The sequence below is a fragment of the Melanaphis sacchari genome, unplaced genomic scaffold, assembly GCF_002803265.2.
Source record: "Melanaphis sacchari strain LSU unplaced genomic scaffold, SCAv2.0 Contig105_pilon_pilon, whole genome shotgun sequence".
NCBI classification, from domain to species: Eukaryota; Metazoa; Arthropoda; class Insecta; order Hemiptera; family Aphididae; genus Melanaphis; species Melanaphis sacchari.
The window spans coordinates 987401-1011687 of NW_020270395.1; the positions used below are offsets into that span (position 1 = coordinate 987401).

The window sequence follows — 24287 nt, forward strand, 5'->3', positions numbered from 1 at the left end:
TACGTGTACCAAATGTATTATAATTTAAAACATTTAATGTAATAATTGTGTAAAATACACATTACACATGCATAAAACACAAGATTAATATTTCAAACAATATAATATTATATTATTTTTAACAGCCAAAAATCAAAATATTAACTTTATATCATTTATTATAATAAAAACACATTTTATATAAGCCACTTGCTAGAGGAAGATAGCGAGTTTCAGGTTTAAACAAATCGTATTAATCAGTTCAATTAACAAGTCAAAAATTGTTAAAATATTTAAAATAAAAACTAACATTATTAAGTCTCAAAAATAATGTCTAACATTGATATTTTGAAATAAAAAAAATAATTATAAATAAATAATAAATTCCTACTTAATAATATTGTAGACATAATATATTTCTATTAATGAAAATACAATGAAAAACAAAAATGGAAGTAATGTATAAAATGGAAAACGACATTTCAAAATGAAATTACTAGGAACAATCTACAATGTACTAAACACATGTTTTGCTTAAAGTGGATTATTTGAAAAATAAAGTAATAATTTTGAAAATATTTTATTACTGGTAAATTATTTTAATTGTTCAACGAAAATTAAAATAAGAATATAAGTAACACGTTACAATATTTCAACATTGTGAGACAATAAAAAATGATAAAAATTAAAGCGTTTGGTATAAGTTTAGTCTTACATTGAAAAAAAGGCAAACAATAGCAATGTAATAATAATTCACTTTAGAAAACAATTAGGATTTAGGTATTAGTAACAAGAATAGATTATAACTTAAATGAACATGATATATACAAACAATAAATTTACTAAACAAAATGTCTAAGTATAACCAAGAGTAAAATACAATTTAATGTTAGAATTTTACAGAAATTTCATATCATTGAGCAGAATTATGTATATTGTAAAGTATAATATTTAATAACATTTTGAATGCACAATAATTAGAAAATTAGAGTGTTTTTGAGCTTTAGAAATAAAAGTTACAGTAAAAAGGCACTTGACAAGTTCTATTATTGTCGCTTTTACAAAATAACAATTTTATTCAATAACATAATTTTAAGACAATATTAATAGCAATTATTCGGCAATATACAATGATTTTGAGTATGTTAATAGAGTATTTAGTTTTTTAATAAACAAATTATAAATTGTAAAATAGCATAACCACTTATATTAAAATTAAAAAATATGAAACACATTTAATTAATAAAATAATTGTAAACAAACGTTAAAGCTAAATTTTTCATTCTCTATTAAATAAAAACAATTTGAAAAAAAATTAACGTTAATCAACAGACAATAAAAATAAAAATGTATCACACGGTAAAATAGAAACCACAAATTAATTAATAGTTATACATAATTCACTGAGTTAGTAATATTGAATTTAACATAATATAATTTTTGTAACCATATTTGATTTGATTATAAATATATTAAATAATATTTGTGCTGTAAAATCCGCCACAAAGAACTTTATAGCGTATTCATATAAACAAATTTAATTATAAACTAAAACAAATTTTTAAGTTATTTCTACAAATTATTTACATTAATTCTGAATAACAGACTTTAACAATGTTAAGTGATGTAAAAAATAAAAATGGAGTAACTATCTACCATAAGTATACAATTGATGTCTATTATTAAACATTTAACCCTGGCTCTGATAGTCTTTAATCCATATGAGAAAACATTATTGGTGTAAAATCACATGTATGCTTAAGTTGTATATTTTATAGTAAAAAAAAATATACTATGTTTTGGTTATAGCTGAATTACCCTGTACTTTTTAATATTCGTAAATATTTATCTATTCTTTTAATATTGCTTATAGACTATACTTTTCTTAATTTATTTAACTTATAGAATGGCACCAAATTATTTAAATAAAACAATGTAAAAATTTGTTAAAAAAACAGTCTTTGACAATATTAATTACACTAATATCTATTAAAATCATATTAAATGAAAAACAAATTTTTACCAATATATTAGAAAATGGTTACAAAATTCTGAAAAATATTTAACTGTGCAGTTAATACATTGTAATATTAAAATATATTACTTTAAGTTAAGAAATTTAATGTTTGTGTCTAAATATTTAAAATTTTTTTTAATATTTCAAGATAAATAATAAATTTAATAATAATTGATATGTATATCATAACATATTGTATTAAAATATGGATCATTTAATTTTAATTAAGAGTACTCACATATGTAAATAGTTTAAAAAAAATATGAATTAAATTTTAAATAATAATAGGTAGTTACTTTATTTTTAAAGAAACTAATTAGAACAATAAGTCAAGGGTAAAGAAACAAAGATACTTTTTGAAATAATTTTTTAGGGAAATTAATATTAGAAAATGTAGTATTCATTTGAAAAGTGTAAATTTAAAAAATATAAAATATACTAAGTTTGCCTAGGATTAGAAAATTAAGCTAGCACACAGAACGCAAAATTAATTTAACATCTAGATACTTTTTTAGTATTTTAATTATTATTTTTTAACTAAAAAATTGGATCTTTTTACTCAGCAAATTATTGTTTCATTTAAAAATTAAATTAGTACCAGATATCATTAAAAGAATTGCTATGAACAAAATTTAAAAATTAACTTTTTCAAATTTAACAATAGTCATGTCATAGAATAATTGACATAAATTACCATGTATATAATATTAAACGGTGGGTTTAGCACTAAGCTAACATTTGTACTTATCAATCGATTTAATTTGTAGGCCATATACTTGGCAAAGGTGGACATATTGGGTTGTTGTAAGCTGTATACTCAACAATCTGTTGTATAATGGATGGAAAAGCAATAAATCCATACATCTGTCTCCACTGTAGTTCGTATAGATGTTGTTCAGCATGTGTTGTAGACATATCTTGTAATTGAATACAGGCTTCCACAGTGGTTGCCCATATAGTTTCTAAACAGTAAACCATTCTTAAGTATCTAGTGGTTCAATGAAATTTACTCACAATGTACAAACCTAAATTTTTTAAAGATTTGTGATCATGGTTAATGTCTAAATTCATCAATGCTTCTGTGCTTATGACTTCTCCTATTCCAGGTAAATTGTGCAATAATGGATACAACATTTCATTTGTCACAATAGTTGAACCCAGCATTACATGATTTTTGACCATTTCTACAATTTTAGAATTCTCCTAGATTCAATAAATTGTATACATTTTAAGAGATATTATTAATTGAATAAGTATAAATTAAAATGTTTTTACTTTATTAGATCCATCTAGAAGGCTTGCCCACACACGAACAGGAACGTGAGCCGTATCAGCAATGCACAACACTCTTTTGGAAAAGTTATTATTATGGGACGTGGTTGGTACTTCTAAACTCATGTTGCCATCTGGAAACACATCTACGATGACTACAACATCAGTGCCACCCAGCTTGAAGTCGCCGACAATTTTTTTCAAATGCCATTCGGCCACTTGAGCACATCCATTATAAATACGTTTAGCCACATTTACTTTGGTTCTACCTTCTCCACTGACATCACTGAGCGGCATATTCTTACACCAACCTGTGAAAAAAAAAAAACCACCAGTGTTGAGCGTGTTTAACGTACATTGTCGCCAATACTATACAACTAACTGACGATTATCACTTACTGTCAATGATTTTCAAAGCATAACCCAGTTCACATTTAAAGTCGGCGAAGAAAGATGCGTGCCTAGCTGGCACCTTCTTCTTGCACTCCAGGCACACCCAATTGAACTTGTCGACAACGCGTGCGCGATGCCATTGCATTTTTTCTGTGGTCAGACACTCGTTGTTCGGGCACTTCTGTTCCTTGGCTATTAGTCCGTTTTTCTTAAGCCATTCACATAGGTCGCCCTCGCGGCCGGCCGCGAGCAGCGGTTCTACAGTGGTCTCGAAAAAGTTTGGATCACTGCAAACACCCGGCATGGTGGACGGCACGACACGACTGTACAATAATTTGTCGCCGCTCACGCGCGTACGACTACCATAGGGGTGGTTATTTAATAATAATTAAACAGTAATGTATTATTTTATCGTTTCGACGATGATACGGGTCCGATCGATAATCGAGTCCCTCTGCACGAACGATCACGTCGTACACGGGCAGTTAATACTTAAGTAATAAAATAATAATAATATGTTATTTGGTGGTCGCGTACTCACTCGCTTATGTCTGGAGGCATCGTTAATACTTCTGCCCGTGGAGTGTCTAGGTCAGTTGTCAGTCGCGTGTTCGTCAGATTGCTCGACGGGTTGTGCGGGGGCGACTGTAGGCGTGCGGGGATTGTTTTGGACGAGACTTCTCGTCGGTCTCAAAAAACTATTTTCGTCGGCACGAATAGAATTAAAACTAGGGTCGTAGAGTCGGCAGACTGGTGAAGAAGCGGCTGCTGCTAACGACGATGACGATGCCGTTGCTGCTGCTGCTGCTGCTGCTGCTACTGCTGCTCGTATTACTACAGTTGTAGAGGAGGAAGGGCATCGTCTCGTCGCTGTATGTTCAAAGTACTCAGTGCTGGTGCTGCGGCGAAGACGGAAATTTCGGCGGCGGCAATAATAATAATAATAATAGTAATAATAATAAAAACAGTTGATAATGATATTGTTATTGTTTTATATATATATATATATATTCGACGTAAGCATGTGTTATGGGGGATAAAAATAGCCTGTTGATTGTTGTTGCGGCGGCGTAGGGGAGAAAGGGTCGGACGTAACGATTCGTAAAGCGGTGGTGCTACGGGTTGACGGTAAAATCGTTGAGTAGGTGACGGGGAGGGTGAGCGCTGCGTGGGTGTCGTAAGAGAGATTTGTTAACAGTCAATAGACGTGATAACGGATACGCGTGCTCGGTTGCTCGCTGCCGTCACCAACTTGACCGAACGCACGCCGCATCGGCAACGTTGCATTTCCGCCAACACTGATAACGTGCACAGACAGAATGTAGGATATTGTGATAATATGATAACGTATACGTAAACATTGGCGGACGTCGAGGCCGAAGAGATTACTGTTTATTAAGTGTATAAACGTATATTATTATGATTTCTCTCCGAGACTGATAAAAACGAAATTCCTAAATAAGAAAAAATTTCATAAACAAAAAAACCGTCGGAATTCCATCACCGCGCACGTCTTTTTTAATTGTTTTCGTTCTCGATGAAAAATGCATAATAACAATATAGTCGCATAACCGGACGCCAAAGTGCCCAGTTCTTCACTGTACGTGTACATCATATTTAAAGTATTAATATTATCGTGACCGTAGTATTGGAGACGTCGCTATACACTGAGTTTCTATTGCAGGTACGCAACGAAAATGGATGATCTAGGTGAGTTATTAATTATTACCGTAGTTATGTACATGTACCAAATAAGATTTAGTCGATGTCGTATCATTTTTGTATAATTACATAGACATATAAATAAAAAACGTAAAAATTGTATTTAAAATTTTAAGAATCTCGAGTGAAATTCGCAGTGCTAGGACTGCCGATCAATAAAATATTATAGGACAGAGTAATTTACACGTAGTGTACTAGTATATAAATCTAACAGCTATAGCAAGTACCTATAATAATGAATGATGACGAGGAGTATTATAACGGTGTGTACCCGTTTATTCGTGTGTGATCGAGCCATCGAGGATACTGCAAATTTAGTGCTTATTTTTTATCTTTTTTTTCACAGACTTGCAGTGTTGAAAAAAATAACACAGTTCCGTCGGTTTTAAATGAATCAAATGTATAAATCGTATTTGTATTAATCATGGGAAAAGGTGTTGGCTAAGCCTGACTTTCAAATAATTCTCCAAAAAACTTATCCGTTTTACGCGTATTATTTTTTTTAATGTAATATTCATATTGGTTTAGTTGATAATTATTTAAAAATTAGTATAGTTATCTATTGGTGATATTTGATTCAAACATGGGATAATACGTTTGTTTTTGATTTACTTATGAATAAATGATTACGAAAACTAACAAAAGTCGACCGTTTAGGGTCGAGGACAGGGGTCGGGAACCTGCGGCTCCTTAACATGCAATCTGCAGCTCTTTGGAAAATTCATCAATATATTATTGAGATTCATAAAATGTAAATTATATTATACTTACGTTATTATCTATAGTGTATAGTAACAACTATGACAAAAAAAAAGACTGTTTAAACCTATGCGGCCCTCTGGAAATTATGGTTTAGTAACTTTTTTTTTAAAATTGCTCTTTCCTACGAAAAGGTTCCCGACTCGGATCTGGAGGATTAATATAAGGATTAATTTAAAATATATGAAACAAATTTCATATAATTATTATTGGCTATTGCTGAACGTAACTTGAAAATATGTAAAAATATCAAAATAAAAAATAGATGGATACTTTTTTTTAACTTTATATACTCACTAAATTCTTTTGTGCACCATAAAACACTGCCTTCGTTTCAGTAATATAATTTTACTTTATTTTTTCTAAATAAAAAGTGTATTTTGATTTTCTTTTAAGGAAATATCCATTTTAATACTTAAAATTTGCGTAGTTAAAAATACAAATATTCCATCTGAAATTTATTATTTTATTATCCATGGTAAAAATCTAGTTTAAAATCAACTATGACAGATCGTTTAATTTTTTTTCTAGTTTTTTATTTTTATATTTAAAAATAATATAATGTTTCATGTTAGGTACTATCATCAGTGTTGAAAATTCAGAAAGCTTATCGCAATTCATAAAGTTTTAAACTGATAGCTGATTTGTTTGTATTTTCAATGTTATTTATAACAGCTTGAGTTAAGTACCCCATTATTTGGTCATTACTGTATCCTGCTCGACTTTTACTGATTATCTGAAAATATGAAATGTATATTGAAATATTTACGAAAATAAATTAGTCTTAGGTCAATAAAAATACTCAAAATGATAAATTATTATTTCACGTGTAATATATGAATATCCAATCTCGTAAATATTTGTATTTAAATAATTTATAAAAGTGATATATAAGGCTTTTTGTAAACTTTTTTATCTAAATTCTAGTAAATTAGAAGTATCCATATCATTTTAGAGTATCTAAAAAGTACCTAAAATTAAGTGTTCAGATTTTTGATTGTGCATAAATATTTTGATTATCATTTTCGAAAAAATTTCATGTACCTACTTTTAAACTATTTAAATTTATTCTGAAAATTCAAAAATGATGTATTATCTAGTGAGCGCTAATATTTTGTGAACATTTTAAGTATATTAATTTAAATTATCAGTTTTTTGAATTACAACAAAATAACTAACTCGATTTTGTCAAAAAGTAGTATTTTGTGTACATTCCTGTTTTATGTAATTTTACAAAATACTGAACATTTTTACTTTAAATCAAAAATACCAACCACATAAAATTTGTTGCTAAGATATACCCTTGAAATTAACAGTTGAAGCATTTTTACCACTCCAGAAGGCGATGGCATAAAACAAAATAGGTACACCATTGTAAAATGCATTCGTTCGTTACTCCGCCAAGAATTTAATATCTAACTATACTTTAATCTAAGGTTTTGACTTTTCATAAGTTATTTATAGATATAGGAAATTATTAATATTTTTTTATAAAATGTTGATTAAAAATTATTTGTTGGATTGAAATTCTTGAAAATTTAATACAAGATTTTACATAATTTGTTCTTATATCTGTATAAAATTATTAAAAACATTGGCATAATTTTATTTTATATAAACATGAAATACAGATTTTTACAAAATTCATCAAAATCATGAAAATGTACTAACAAGTATTTTTTAGTAAACAATTTATAGAATCTTCAATTTTTACAGCTTAGGTATGAAAATTAATAAAATGTTCTACGGAAGTAGTTCATTAAGTGGAACTAAAATATTTAAAAAATATACAAACACAATTATTTTTATATGATGTATTTATAGTTCATATTTGAACCAAATTACGTATTTAATAATGAATAATAACACTCATTATTTTTTTTATAATTTAAAAACATTATTCGTGTGGACTTAAAACTTTTACGTATATTATGAATTTAATTTTACACATTAACATTTTAAAAATATTACCTATTTACACTGTTTTATGGTAAATTTTATTGACTCAAACGTTAATAACTATAATTATATAATACGGTATAAATTATATTAATAATTATTATAATATTAATTATTAATAGTTAATGCGATATTTTTGGAAAAAAATTGATTAACCTACTGGAATGTCTGGAATATACTAATAATAAAGTAAATTATTTTAATTGGAATATAAAAAATAATGATATATAGAAGCACAATAGTTTTTGCTCATATAAAATTGTATTACGTGTGCAATAATGCATTTAAATTTATTAAATAGAATACTTCTATAGTATAACCCAGTCGATATTCACAGTACATAGTCATACAGAGTGGTATCTATTTGCTCATTTTTTTTTCTATTATTTTTTTAATTTTCCAGTAGGTAGTGTTTTTATTTTAAAATTGATTAAGACTGTTCTTAAATGATTTTATGAATATTTAGGCTAAACCGAGCATAATTGCTATGCATTTATCAATAATTTTTTTTTTTTTTTTGTTTTCATATTAAAATAATGATGATTTATTAACTTGTACCAAAGTGAACTAAATACGAGTTTTATATTTTGTTCAAACTTTCAATGACTTTTAATGTATAAAATTCCTCAAATATTTTATGACAATTATTTATGTAAGTAATTGATAATCTGCAGGATGGGTTTTTACATATTCTTGCCTAATTGTGGCTGCTTTAGGTGGAAATGAAAAAGTATGGTTCATCTTGAATTATCAGTTATACAAAAAATAAACTAGTAAAAATGCATTTTTTATATTATTTCACTTAAAATTGTTTAAAGAAAACGAAATACAATTTGGCAAGTAATAGATAAACATATGAACGTATTGAACACATACGTATATAGTGGAGAGAGTATAGAAGGTTGAATTTCTTAAGGTTATCATACCCATGAACTAGTACAGACTCATTTTAAGGTCAAATATTATGAATAAAAAAAAAAGTTGAAATCAAATAAATTTAAATAACATTTTAAAACGCTTTATAAGAATTGAGAAGCTAACTTATTTCAAATTGGTATATAAATATAAAATTTTTGATTATGTGTAAATTGAATACTGCTAAATCAATCTTAAATTCTTAAGGTATAGTTTTTTCAATTATTATGGTTAAATTAGGCATGATCTTTAATAATAATTACTTTACAATGTAAAATAAATGAAACTCAATTTGACAAGTAGAAAAACATAAATGTAATGAATAGTACTACACGTCCACACATATTATATTATTATTATAAAATAATACATATATTTATACATTGACTTATTTTTTTTTAAATATTATCATATTTGTAACTTATATTTTTTTTAAAGAATAAAATAAATTTTAAATTCATGTATGTGGTAAATATCAATTAAAAAAAAAAAAAAAAATTGTTTAAAGTGATGCGTGAGTGATGTTCAACAAGGGCGGCTTCTGTTATCAACTTTATGCGGGAATGATAAATTATATATTGTTATTATTTTAATTAATTAGCAGTCAATACCATAGTTTATTTTTTATTAAGTATAAATATTGTAGCATAAAACCACTTTAAATTTAAATTTACCACATGGCTTCGTATAATATTATTGATATAAAATAATTCCGTCTCGTACGTCGTATATATAAGTACTGACGGTGGTTTAACTTTTTATTTACCGTTCTCATACCGGCCTTCAGGATAGTAATACAGTATCTCCCATAACAGTTTGTCCGGTGACCGTTGACACACGCGTTGCGTTCTGTTCATTTGCTAAGTTGTTTTACTTTAATTTTTATTATTTTTCTTACGGTTTTTAATAAAATGTTTAGAAGACACACGGATAGAGTGAATCTGGCATGACTCCTATTCGATAAAAATAAATCCCGGAAATCAGGACCCTTAGCATACACAGTACCAGTTCTACATTACCCGTTGGTGGTATTGTGTTTTTCGTTAGGTAGGTAACGATACAATTCGTAAATTGATTTTTATGAGTGTATAAACTTTTATTCTGGAGCATTGTTTATTTAACTGCAAAAATGGATAAAAATATTTATGGAAAACTACAACCTCAACAATATCATGGCACATATCAACCGTATAGATGTACACGAAAAAATGGTTCAAAACCAGGATGTGAGTTTGTTTATTTACATTAGCTTATGTTACTTTTTTAATAGACATTTAAAAACGATGAGTTTTATTATTTTCATTCATATCATCTATTTATAAATAAATAACTTCTAGAGTATAACCTACATATGCCAAAATTTTCATTTCATTTTCGTTAACTGATTTGATTTTTATGCCAAAATCCTTTGCATTATTATTTTTTCCTTTTTTTTTTTTTTATTTAATGATATTATCTTTATAACCCTTATATAACCAGCTTCTTCTATACGCTTATAATTTATACATTTAAAAATATTATATATTACATATTTATATTTTATACATGTGTATACTGTATATAAATTTAAATACATAATTAAATATATATAATATATTAGTATGCGTGTACCGTGAAATGTGATATATAATGTGTTATAAATAATTTTGATTTGATAAGTTATATGCACGATATTGATAATTGTTATTAATAAGTGTATTGTAATAATTTAATAATGATGAAAAGAAAATTTTTTATAGTTCTGTTTATATTTCTATGACTTATGTTTTGTAATAAGTGATAACTTAATAAATTTTAATAAATTTATTAATTAACAGAAATTTACTACATGTGGTGTGAGTATGTGATATTTTGTGAGACGCATTAAAGTAGGCCAAACCCATATAAAGTAGATTCCAAATAAGGCACCTATTAAAATTGAATGCAGAACTGACTTCATATAATAGAAAGTATGTTTGAGTGTATACCTACGTAATCATTTGGAAAAAGCTAAATACAATTATATTGAAAGAAAATTGATGATATAAAATGAGTTAAATATGATGAATGGTTCCTTGATTTGTCATAAACTATAAATCATTTTTCTTTATATAACAATTATTATATAGTATATACTATATATAACCTTATATTACATAATTATTTTAAATATTTGAAGGTTAAGGTATAGACTAAAAAAAACGCAAAGAGAATATAATTTGTCATTGCTGGTTAACTCATATAAAATATCTACTATAATATATACCTCTAGTACATACCCTTCAATATTAAAAATATTCAAATACAATTTTTAGTTTGTTTTTGACAAATTTTAATTTTAAAGTAAAATAATTCATATTATATTTTAACCTAACATGATCTCATTAATAAATTATCCGTCAATGATTGTACAATATTGTTACTTTTATAGTAAGTTATTGTTTACTTGTAGTTTGTACCTATAATAATTATCTTAAGTCAGTTAATAACTTCATAGCTAAGTACCTATTAATATAAACTTATCTACAGCTATAAAGTTACAATACATTAATAATACAATAGTTTTAAATTCAAATCTTAAATTAAATTAAAAAATCTTATAGCTTTCAAAATTTTATGTTTGTCATTCAGATTTATTTCTATATAAAAGAAAAAATTAACATGTCTGCACAATTACTATTTTTAGCAGAAATATTGAACCTGGAGAAGCTGGAGGTTAACGTCCTTTTTGTTCATTATTCTTGGCAGTTACAATAATTGTTAATTATACTACAAAACTGTTTTATAGATAAAGTTTTTTATAAATTATTTTTCTCATGTTAAACATTTTTTACTGTTAATTATTCTAGCAATAATTAATTCAAAATGTTATATTATTAACGTTTTGTAAAATATAATTTAATTATATAACCTATTATAAATATTAAAGTATTTACGGGTATATGTACCTGCAGTTTCATTTTATATGTACAATTTATTAACATCTACTTAACACGTTTTAATTTTATATTTTCTTTATCAAAATAAGTTTGTTATTATATCATGTTTTTATAATCAGTACAGATTTTAAAACATTTTACTTTTACCTACTAATAATTCAGGCTTTTATTACGTTATAGTACCTATTTAAATAATAGCAGTAGAATAATCATGGAAAATAGTTTTTACATACTATTAGATTAAAAAAGAAACCTTTAAAATATATCGTAATTTTATGATGGCTCATTTAACATAACTTCTACTGGCAATATATGTTTCACTACGTATATGTTATATCATATTTTATTTATATCTTTAATTTTATGTAACCGTATCACTTTACGTGTAAACCCTTCAAAAACGTCTTTGACATAAACTGTAGGTGTATGCTTTTGATTTTTTTATACTTAGCATGTAGAATGTAGATACTCGAACTTTGATTTATTTATACGAAATAAATTCAAAAAATTAACTACGTTAATCGATACCTATTGGACTTAAAACTTTAGATTTTTGAAAAAAATAATAATTTAAATTTAGGTGCAATAGATTTTATAGTAATAAATTGACATTATTACCAATCATGTATTTTTTTTAACACTTATTTCAAATTTTTAACTATTTAGGTATACATAATATTATTATATTCAGAAATAGATAAATGTAATGAACACAATTAAACTTACATAAAACCGGTTTATATTTTTAATAAGATTCTACATCCATATTGATTTTATATTATTATTATGTGTTTAAAAATCATAAATATTTATTCCAACTTCAGTTACTATCACATTGATCTACTATAGGTAATTTATGTTAGTGAGAGAGCTTGTCATATTGATTTTACTATCTTAGCTATTAAGCGTCTGCAAAAATGCAACACCTTTAGCAAAATACCTTGACGCCTACGGACTTCTCCCTTTTTTTTTATATATTACTATATAATCATTGTAAAAAATTCAATTCTGTGTAGGATGATCTCGATTTGGTCTGGATGTCTCTTTTAACAACCAGTTGGTGTTCTGAAACCGAGTTGTGTTGTTTATCGCGTTTCGTTTATATCGTGAAAGTTTGTTATAATTCTAAGTGTATTTACCTTAATAATAATTAAAAATGAAAATGAACGGTTAGTAAATTATTATATTTTATGTATTCTAATATTTATATAGTTTAATTGCTTTTAGATTAAAGTTTTCATAAATTATTAATATCCAAATTTATTATGAGCAAGTCTATTGCACATTTCTTTATTTTTTTGAGAGATGAGTACTATTGAATAGTTAATTTTATCGAATATAATTCGTGTTAGCATAAACAATTGAATGTTATACATTCAAATATTCAATTATACTAAATCTTCTATCTTCGAATAGTTTGAAACTATCAAATAATAATAATAATACTCAATGATTTGAATATTTAAAATATCACCTAATTATTTGGATATGAAGATTATCAAATAATTCAATAATATACTATTCGGTTCTGCCTGAATTTATTTCCATACGATCATTGAAAATTTAGTTAAAGCACTATTTTAATAACATAATAACTTGTCTTAAGTACTCTTTTGGTTAAATTTTCCGTTGAAGGATTTAGTTACATAACATTTTTGAACTTTCTTTGTGGTATAAATGTATAATAAATTTAAGAAATAAATTATTATTCATCGTTATAATAGTAATATAGCAATCGATGACTTTTATATATAGATAATTTATCCCATTTTTTTTTACTTTAGCATATTATATTTTTGACATATTATAGACAGTTTAAAAAAAAACAAAAAAACATTGATTTCAAGATTATTTTTAAACTTGATAATATAATATAAAATAATTTCAAAAATAACTATAATCATTCAAATTTTATAAAAAAATGTTAATTTAATATGTGCCATGCACAATTCATAAAGTATTTATTAAATTTCTTATCTTATTTATAATTTATGACTGAAACTTAAATATCCTTTTTATTGTTTTAAAAATATTGTGTATAGTAAAAAATTATTCATTATAGTAAGACATCTATACTTAATAAGTATTATTTATACTCTATTGTCAGTAGTCACATAGGTTAGAATCAAAAATAAGTGAATTAAAATATGTGTAGTTTGATAAAAAAAATATGCTAAAAACACTAAACATACTAATATTAATATGAACTATTATTTATTATTGTTGTTAAAAAAGTCATCACTTTATGCATAGATTAAAAACAATTCAAAATACTGTTAGAGTTTTTAAAATCTTTTTTGATATTCCACATATCCCATCCGGAAAATTAATATCTATCTATTTTTATTTCTTAGATCTTTTAAACTTTACCGTACCTATTAGACATCGGTAGACACTTCCTAAAACGGGTCTCTACCGGTGATTGTCTATAACTTGAACCATATCTATTATATAAATTATTTTAATTGATGTGTAAATTAATTATTTATGCAGTTATAATATCCTGTACTTGGCAACTTCGACTGAAAATGTAACTATGAGTACTCACTACTCATACCTACGTTGCTACGCGCATATAATAATATTATTATTTGCTGAAATAATTTGCAGGTTTAGAATTTTTCATTTAACTCAAATTTGTTTTAAAAAATAATTTTCTAAAAATTTTACTAAAACTTTGGAATTGTTCCAAACGTAATATTTAAAAAAAATCCGCAAATAACGTTAGCCTGTATATTTTATACACTTATATATCCTGGCTTAGCGTACGCCGCCTACACGCTGAGCGTAGCTTATTGATCCAAAAAGGTGTTTGGTTCTATTTCTATTTTAAAAACAAATCCTCTAGGTTCTATTGGCCTCGATATAAATTAGCCAGTTTTCTGCGTGCAGCTCTTCGAATTTGTCATGAACGTGGGTATTATTCATAATCTGATGATTATAATATCGCGGTTGATATAGTGCGTAAGAACCCACACCTCAAACGCGCGTTTTATTCATGTCGTAAACATACAGTTTTTGTTTTCACCACGGACTCATACCCAGCTTCAATTACACAATGATTGTGTTTAAAATGGCATTGACGATTTATGACACGCGAATATCATAATATATTTATACATACATTACACAGGTATATTTATTCAAATTATAGTATCATAGGCGTGGGAAATGGCTAGTCAAGATTTTGTTATAAATAAATACGACAAATCATCTTATATAGGTAAATCATTTCATTATAATATTCTATATAATTTTAATTACTGCGTAAAAAAGATTGTTCTACTGATAAGAAAAATATACTTTGTAAAGCATATTATTGAAAAAAATTTATAAACAACTAGTAGTAAATAGTAAATATATATACCTATTTATTTATGATATTTCGTAATCCTATACATATTTATGTTTATTATTTGTATTTTGTGTAAGAACATACATTTTACGAGCTATTTTTTTTTTTTCATTAATTTTTGGCACGATCATAACGAGTGCAACTTTTAACTAAAAATCATAAAATTAGTAACCTAAACTTGCGAATAGGATTAACTAAAAGAAAATTTATTGATTATCATTATTTTGTATGTTCATTTTTATGTTTATATTTAGATTTATTACTAATAATTAAATTAGTATTATTTTCTGCAGTTAAGTTAATTATACGCAATTTAAGCTTTTAACACATTATCTTAATGTATTTATTTTTTTAAATTCCGATTAAATTTTATATTGTTAAATTGTACAGTTACTATTACTTAGTTACTTAAATGAATTATTCACAGGCTAAATACGATAACTGGGTATTTTATATATGATAACTCGTGACCAAATTATTTAATTCATTATATACCTTCTATCCTTATATATATATATATACTTATCTCTAAAAACGTATTATTGAAATTCTCGGACTAGAATGCTAATATTTTTACATTGCTAAGTATACTTAGGTACTTTAAAATAGCATAATCACACCTATAGTCATACTTATAAATATGCTTAATAAATAATATTTTGACAATAATCATTTTATTTTTTAACGGATTTTGAATTGAGTGCTCTATAATAATGTTTTTTATTTGATAGTATGTTATATTTTTGGATTGAAGGATTACAAGAGTAATCCAAGAGTTAATATTATTTTTATTATAGCATTTTATAAATGAAAAATTGAGTGATAATTTTTTAATGATTTAAACTATTTTTAGTCTTAATAGATCTAGAATTTAAATATAATGAAAATGATGTGGTGTTTTTTTATATATTTCAAAATTGTGAATTCTGAGGTTTTAAAATTTTTATATTAAATAATGTTTCAAGATTTACTTTTAACATTTATTCTTGTGATTAGTGTAGAAATTTTAAATTAAAATTACGTTTAAAATTGGTTTTATTTTATGAACCAAATCAACTATATGCATTCTACAACGTCGTGCCACTTAATTATGGTATAATTTAACGTAGCTTGTACGCGCCCATATGTTTTGTCCTATTCATAAATATTATGTGAATTTGACATGCAAATGATGAATGATTATGGCAAAATACCATTTCTCATTTGCGATTTCCTTGTATAAAAATGTGCGTTACCGCACATTACAGATCCGCCTATAATGTCGCTTAATAATTATGCTAAACTTGGTCATTTTCATCAGGAAATTTATTTAGCGGATGTAGAGTATTCAGATTGCCACGTTATACACATTAAACGCAAATGTAAAATGTGCGGAGGATAAAACATGTTTCTATATATAGGTACTAGCTCCTATAATATTATGTATATGATGTCATATTCGTATATTACATTTATATTACATTAGGCGCACTATATTCTATATAGGTACTAATTCATAACTTTAGTTTTAATATTACGATACCTAATTATCGTTATGTGTTCAAATGTTATTGTTTATAATTTATTATACATAATATTAAATGAAATATTTTTAATTTCATTTAGATGCATTGCTCGCGGATCTGCAAAGCACAATACAGCAGACCAACAAATTAAATGGTGGCGTCAATGGAGGATATGGAAGTATTAATGGCATTCGGTCTCGATTGCCTTCTGCTGGTTCACCGGTTGCACATAGTCCAGTACAACCACCAGAATATGCGACGGTCCGATCTCACAAGATTGAAAGGTCAACTTCAAACCCTGCGGTTCGACAAGAACTATCGGTATGGATATTTTCCATAAAGTACTTATTAGCAATTTTTCATATTACTTAAATGAAAACACTTATTTTTCTTTAATTTAAAATTGAATTTTATGCACATACTATTGTACTGTTAACAAGCTTAATAAAATAGTTTGTATACATTTTTTTCAATTTTATTTTGAAACCATAATATATTATACAAGATTTGCCAAGTACTTAACTCCAAGTTTTACTTAAATAATGAATTTATTTAAATTTTGATTTTTAGAATTTTTAAGTAAGCTTAATGACTTTATTTTATTAATATTCCAACCGTATTTTTATGCCATCCAATAAAAAAGAGCCCATGATGACATCAACTTTTTTTTTAAAGTTAAAAACCCCTTTTTCTTTGTAAATTGTTAAACAGATAATTTTTTTTTAATTTTAATATATATAAATCAAAGTTTGACTGCGAGTAGTTTCTGAGTTACCAGTTACCTATTAAAATGTTTTTACAGAGAATTATAATCTTTGAAAATGATTTACAAAAATATAAAATTATGTTATATTTAATCTACATAGTACTTATTATTATTGGATAGTTTTTAACAAATTACTAAATATTTATAGATTAATATTAATTACTGCAATTTTCAAATAACTATATGCTTCATATCTTCTAAACCTTTTATCATTAATCTATAAATTCTTACTACACAAAGATAAATAACTCATAACTATGTAGTAGTTAGTACTTAATAATTACTCATTCGAATTTCAATTTTGTAAATCAATAATTTTGAAAATGTCACCTGTTCAATAATTGTCAAAAAGATAATTAGTTCTCTATGGAAAAAAGAGGTGGTATCAGCATTGGACACTTTATAAATAGTATAAAAATAAAATTATTTCAAAATATGTTCTTTAGGTAGGCATACTTAAAAATTACAGAAATCATAATTTGAATAAATTGATTATTAAAAATATATATATATATATTATGAATATTAAGCCTATTTAGTGAATTACCTTGTATATTTTTCTATTAAGCATATAAAATACTTTGAAATGTTATACTATTCTTGTATTTAGAAAAAATTATCTATTAACATTCCTAAATTTTTACTCATTAATAAGAAATATTTAATTTTTTTTTTGTAAATATTAGGTTTGAATGGACAATTTATTAAATATTGATTTTCCTTTTGTAGCCAACACAACCTAAAAATGAATTTAAATCATCAAAAATGACATCTTCATTGAATAATAATCTTTCAGAACTTGACACATTACTTCAAGATCTTAGTAATTCTCGCTATGCAGATAAAAAATGTAAGTATAGTATTTTAATTACATTTTAAAACAATATTAAATAGAAATGTATTAAGAATATACCATTGTATCTATTGTCATTATACATAATTTAAAATTTACTATTAAATAAATATGTATATTTATTTATTTTGTTTATCACCAAGTAAAAATAAGTAAATATTACTCAGATACACTATAAATGTTGTCAGTGTTATTTTTGTAATTTAAATATATATATCATTATAAATGTACTAGAATTAATTTACACTAAATGAAAACACTACGTATCTCTATGTTTCCCTTGTGTAGGAATATTTTCTGTACTTGATCAGATTAAAAATGCAGTATGGTGAGAGTGTAATATTATGCTAATGAGTAGTTAATCTATCAACATTTAATATAGACCAATAAATACTTGGTAGTCATAGAAATTTGAAAATTTTATAATAAAGTTATCTTTTGCTTCTTATGTATCTTAAATACCAATAATAATTACTATCAAAAATAAAATAATAATGGTTAATGACTGATGAGTATTAATCATATTAAGTTTATTTTAAAATTAAAATTAAGTATAGTTATTGGTTAAGTAAATTCACCTTTATTAATTTCAATGCTATTTATTAGTAAGAAAGTGTCATTCCTGGTTTTAGATTTTTATACTAATATAATTAGACAATAAATTACTTAGAGAAATTACTTAAAAAAGTTTGTCAACACCATAAATTTTAAAACTTAATTTTTTTACTAAATATTCTATTTCCTTATTTGTTGCTTAAAAGTTTTTTTGTTTTTTAATGCAAAGACACAATATTAAAAAAAAAAACTAGCCTTTTAATAGTAGATTGCATACTAACTTATTGTTAGTGAACAACTCCAGCCTACCCTCATCTTCCACCGTTTAATAAATATACAAGTACTTAATTATGGCTTTGTATAGTTTTTATTGTATAGTAAAATTAAATTATTATATTTATTAATATACAATTTTAACCATAAATAGCATATGTTATGACTGGTATGAGGGTGCAGATTTTAAAACTGTGGGTGGCTAAGTACATCTAAAATCCTCCCCCATATACTGTGCTTTCTATGTACCATTTTAAGCACTAATAGATCTTAATTCTTACAGCTTAAATATGATTAAATATATTAAAAATAAAATATTATATAAAATAAACCATTATTATAATGTGAAGACTTTTATTCGTCTTCTGAATAAAAAAGTATTTAAAAATATTAGCTAAAATAAGTTTATTATATTATTATATCTAATAAAATTTAATTTAATTAAAATAAGAAACTTACTGCTCTATAAATGTTGTGTTTTGAGTATACTTTGGTATATTCTTAATAGATGTATTAAATTTGAATTCAATGATAAACAAATTTTTATGAAAGACAAATTTTACAAAGACAAAGTATATTAGTATCTATTTCTAAGATCGTATATAGTATCATAAGTAACTTGTTTTTGAATTAATAATATAGTTATATTAATTATAAATTATTTCAATCAACCTAATCTAAGTCATTGCATATATTATATCATATATTATTGTTATAAATATTTATAGCAATTTACATTATTTAATGGTTTTGATTAATTTTTGTCCAAAATGAGTTACTAAAACCATGTTTAATTAATATTTACACTTTAATTTTTTTTTTTTAGTGGCTAATGGAGATTCTTATACTATTCCAAAAAATACCGTAAATATTCCAACTCGTCCATCAGTAGATTCTCTTCTAGATGAATTGGATTCATCACTTTCTTCAAAAAGGTAAACTAATTTACTAATTTATGTTTATTTTGAATTAATTTATTGTAGTAGATGAATGGTGAATTAGTTTAAACATAATAAGAACATTGTTTTTTTTTCAAGTTTAATTTTAATTTTATGAAATTGCTATTTTAATATATATTTTTAATATTCTGATTAAAATGAACTGGTATATAAAACAGTAAATAACTACAATAAGTAACAAAAATATTATCTAATTGCTTTCATTTTGATAATTTTTATTTTCATGTATATTATGTATTTTAATATTCCTCAATTATTAAGTTTGTCTGTTACAAATATTACTCAGTATAATTTATGTTAAATACTCTGGTTGATAAATATTATTTCTTTAGTAATAATGGACAATTGATTTCAAAAATGATGATGGAAGAAACCACTACCACAACTACTCGCACAGTCTGTCCAACTGCTTCTTCAGCTACTCGAGAATTAGATGATTTAATGGCTTCACTATCAGATTTCAAGGTAAAAATTTGTGTAAAAACTTTTTATTTATTTTGTATTTTTATGATTTAAACTCTGTGCATAAAATAAGGCATAAAATTTGTTACTTAAATCAAATGCTTAGTTCAACAAACCATAACATTGATTATTGGTATAATATTATTTTTACATCTGTATGATTTTTTCCAATAAAATCACAAAGTAAACATGTTTAAGTACTCAAGAAAATCAAAACTTTTAAATGTTAGTAATGAATTGTGTAATTTGGTATTAAAAATATGATGAAATTTATGAATTAATTAATATGAAATGAAAGTTTTTTTGAAATGATTCTTTTTGTTGAATATAATTTGTTTTTTAAATCTAATGATCAAAATTAATTTTATAAATGTAATTTATCATGGTATATAATATGGTGGTTTCTATAAAATTATTTTTAGAATTTTTTTTTTATGTATTACATACAAATTACAATTTATCAATAACTTGTTTGGTTAATCTAAAATGTTGAGTTAAATGAATAATAATTAATAAGTATTAACATAAATATTTGGTTTCTAAATCACATTGACTCTTTAGATATATACTCATAACATAATTTCTGAGTGATGAGAAAAAGTTAAGGTTTGGACTTTGAAGTAAACTAAATATATTTTTAAAATAAATATTTTAGCTTTTTTAATCTTATTTTTAGACATTTTAAATATATTACTTGTTTAAAGAATTTTTTAATTTATGCATAATGATTAATTGGTAGTTTATTTTTTTCTGAATAAAAAAGCTTAAAAATGTAATACATACAAAGTTCCTAGCAAGTTGTTCTTACAGCAATTAAAAAATATTGAAATATATAATCACAATTTTTTTTTTTTTTTTTTGAGTTGTAGAATTCATTTTAGTGTTTTTCAAAAAATATTAACCCACTATTAATTAAATTATTATTTCTTAAACTTATTGAAATGTTCAAAATATTTAGATTAATTTTAAGCTATTTATATCTGCTACAAACCTATTCACACAATTCTATAATATATCAGTTTAGAGTTTAAAGTTAATTAAAATATAATGTATTATTCATAAAAATATATAATATCATAATAAATAGATAATGATGCCATAATTTTGATAAAATTAATTCAACCTATTATATTACTTTAATAGAAAAATAAATATATAATATAAGAAGACTGTCTTTGCTCAAAATTATTTTATTACTATTGACTTCCAATGTAACACATATATTACAGTTACTAATTGGATAACAGGGTACATGCTACACTCAACAACTATTATACAGCAGAAATATATTCTCATTTTTAAATAATTTACAATCACTTTTTTTTTTAACTTTGTGGTATTATCTCCATACCGTATAACTTTTTCACTATCTTGAGACATTTTGATTTTTCAAATAATATTTACAATATTATAGAAAACTGTTGTGGTCCATAAATCAATATATAGAGGTGATAGTTTACTAAGATATGAATTTAGTTTTCACTTTATATTTTATACTTTTTTAAATATTATTAAACATTTTTAAATACTTTAATAATTGTATATAATCAGTTAATAGTTTTAAGGTACAGTTAGTAGAATCTAAGTATTTATTTTAGATTTTTTTCTAAAGATATTTTATTATTATTGATTTGTTTGGATACTTATTATAGCAGTGATGTTATTCTTTTAAAATTCAGACTACATTTTCCACCGAAAATACTTTTTATTCATTTAGCAATAAAAGTCATGTCATCTGATGAAATGTTTTGTAATTGAAGTAATAGACAATAAATTTAATGTTGGATTTTATTATTTGGCATCTATGAGTTGCTAAAATGACTTTGAATGATCAAAATTATCTTTTATAATTTTCCGTATAGGTCCCTTGCCAAAGTCCTTGTAAGCGTAATTACTTAACCTTGAATATTTTTTTTTTTTTGTATTTAAACTTAAATAAAATTTAAAAAATACGTATCTATTTATATAATGTAAATCTGTAAAATTAGGTCATATATTCTTGTAAACTATTACAGACTTAAAATCAGATTTGCGCAATTTAACAAAAAAAAAGTAATAATGAACATACCCTAATTCTCAATGTTTTAAGTTAAAATTCTACATCGCAAATGTTTATTTTAGTTACATATATAATTACTTTTCTTATAGCATAAGAATGAGCAATGGCTAATTTAAATCTTTGACCGAAGACAAGGTTAGTTTCCAGAGGCAATTTATTTATGTATCAATGCTATATTTTTAAAATATAAATATTTGTATTATCTACATATATGTATACTAATATATTATTTATTTTTCGATGAAAAAAACAAACAAAAAATATAAATATAAATATCTTTCAAGCACTCAATTACGTGATACAGGTGTTCCTGAATTTATATTTATACGATGGTTTGTCCTATTATAGAAAAACATCCAACTAATTTTAACGATTTTTATAAAATTTTATGATTTACCTATATCCAAAACCGTGATATTACCCATTACCAAAATTTGACACGGCTACTTATAGCAACGGCTACAAATATAATATTTTAACTGACCTTACATATTTGATTAGTTTAGATCATATTATTTAGATTATGTTTATAGAACAAAAGTGTTCACATTTTTAAATGTTGAACACTGTATAAAATGTATAATCTATATTTTTTTTGTCTTTCATTACGTTTTAGGGTAGTAAAAACTCTTCGATTTTAAAGTTAGAAGGTGGTTTCAGGTAAAATATTAGATCAGGTTGGTACTTTAAGGAATTAAGATTAAAACAATTTTAATACTTATCAAACAATCGGAGATAAAAAACAAAAATAATAATAATAATTACAAAAAAAACATTTTATTCAAACCCAGTTTTCAATAAAATCGATTTTGTTTTTTTGATTGTAACCCAAAAATGAATCACTGCTCTTTTTCAAATTTGGACAAAAATAGATATTCAAATAAAAATAACAAGTTAAGTTATTTTGTTGTAATTACAAAATATTATTTAAAGGACTTGAAACTTTTACGTATATTATTATATTTTAAAAACTTCATAATGTCAAGCCATTTTCTTCTGTTAAGTTGATATCGTTTCAAAATTTAATAATATGAAATTAATTTAATGTGTTCGGTCAATTTTATTCAACTTATTTCATTATTATAATAGTAAAAAAAATTATAATGATATAACTAATAATTATATCATAAAATATATTTAGTAATATATTGTGAAAAACAGTTATCGTTCAGAGTCGATTTTAGTAAGCAATGATTTATTACCTATTGAGTTCAAATTTAACACATACATTATTGTAATGATTTATTCAATTATTAAGTACAATCGATACTTACTGTATAATCATACAAAAGTGCAATTACTTATACTTTTTTCATATTTTATATTTATCAAAATTATGTGTTATATCATATAAATTATTGATTATTTACTATAATCAATATTTTATTTGCTGATTAAATACAATAAATAATAAATTTAACTTTTAAAAATAATCTATAATATTCTGCTCATGAATTAATCATTTTCACAAGTTGATTATATTTTTATACATATTTTGTTGTAAAATTAATTAAAACCATTATTGTTTTGAAAACAAATATTAAAAGTACCTATTAAAACGAAAAA

At 24.5% G+C, this 24287-nt stretch overlaps 2 protein-coding genes across 7 annotated transcripts in view; one reads left to right on the top strand and one right to left on the bottom strand.

Moving 5' to 3' along the window:
* Positions 1-2546: 2546 nt before the first annotated feature.
* Positions 2547-4829, bottom strand: LOC112602658. Its single transcript, XM_025350858.1, has 5 exons — positions 4203-4829; positions 3668-4020; positions 3272-3579; positions 3022-3199; positions 2547-2958 (listed from the first exon to the last, which is right to left on the bottom strand). The coding sequence occupies exons 1-5, from the start codon at positions 4220-4222 to the stop codon at positions 2753-2755; spliced, it is 1065 nt and encodes a 354-aa protein (XP_025206643.1). The 5' UTR covers positions 4223-4829; the 3' UTR covers positions 2547-2752.
* A 236-nt stretch (positions 4830-5065) lies between these two features.
* LOC112602708 (paxillin-like) overlaps positions 5066-24287 on the top strand; it is a 29648-nt gene continuing 10426 nt past the window's right edge. Inside the window, exons 1-6 of one of the 6 annotated variants that reach the window (XM_025350959.1) lie at positions 5066-5261; positions 5346-5371; positions 16895-17115; positions 18290-18410; positions 20068-20176; positions 20533-20665. In XM_025350959.1, coding sequence (XP_025206744.1) covers positions 5359-5371; positions 16895-17115; positions 18290-18410; positions 20068-20176; positions 20533-20665 — 597 coding nt within the window. In that variant the 5' untranslated portion in view covers positions 5066-5261; positions 5346-5358. Of the gene's footprint in view, positions 5372-9869; positions 10243-13005; positions 13104-15068; positions 15158-16894; positions 17116-18289; positions 18411-20067; positions 20177-20532; positions 20666-24287 lie in introns of those variants that run through there. The other 5 variants (XM_025350952.1, XM_025350936.1, XM_025350974.1 and 2 more) reach the window with 5 other exon arrangements.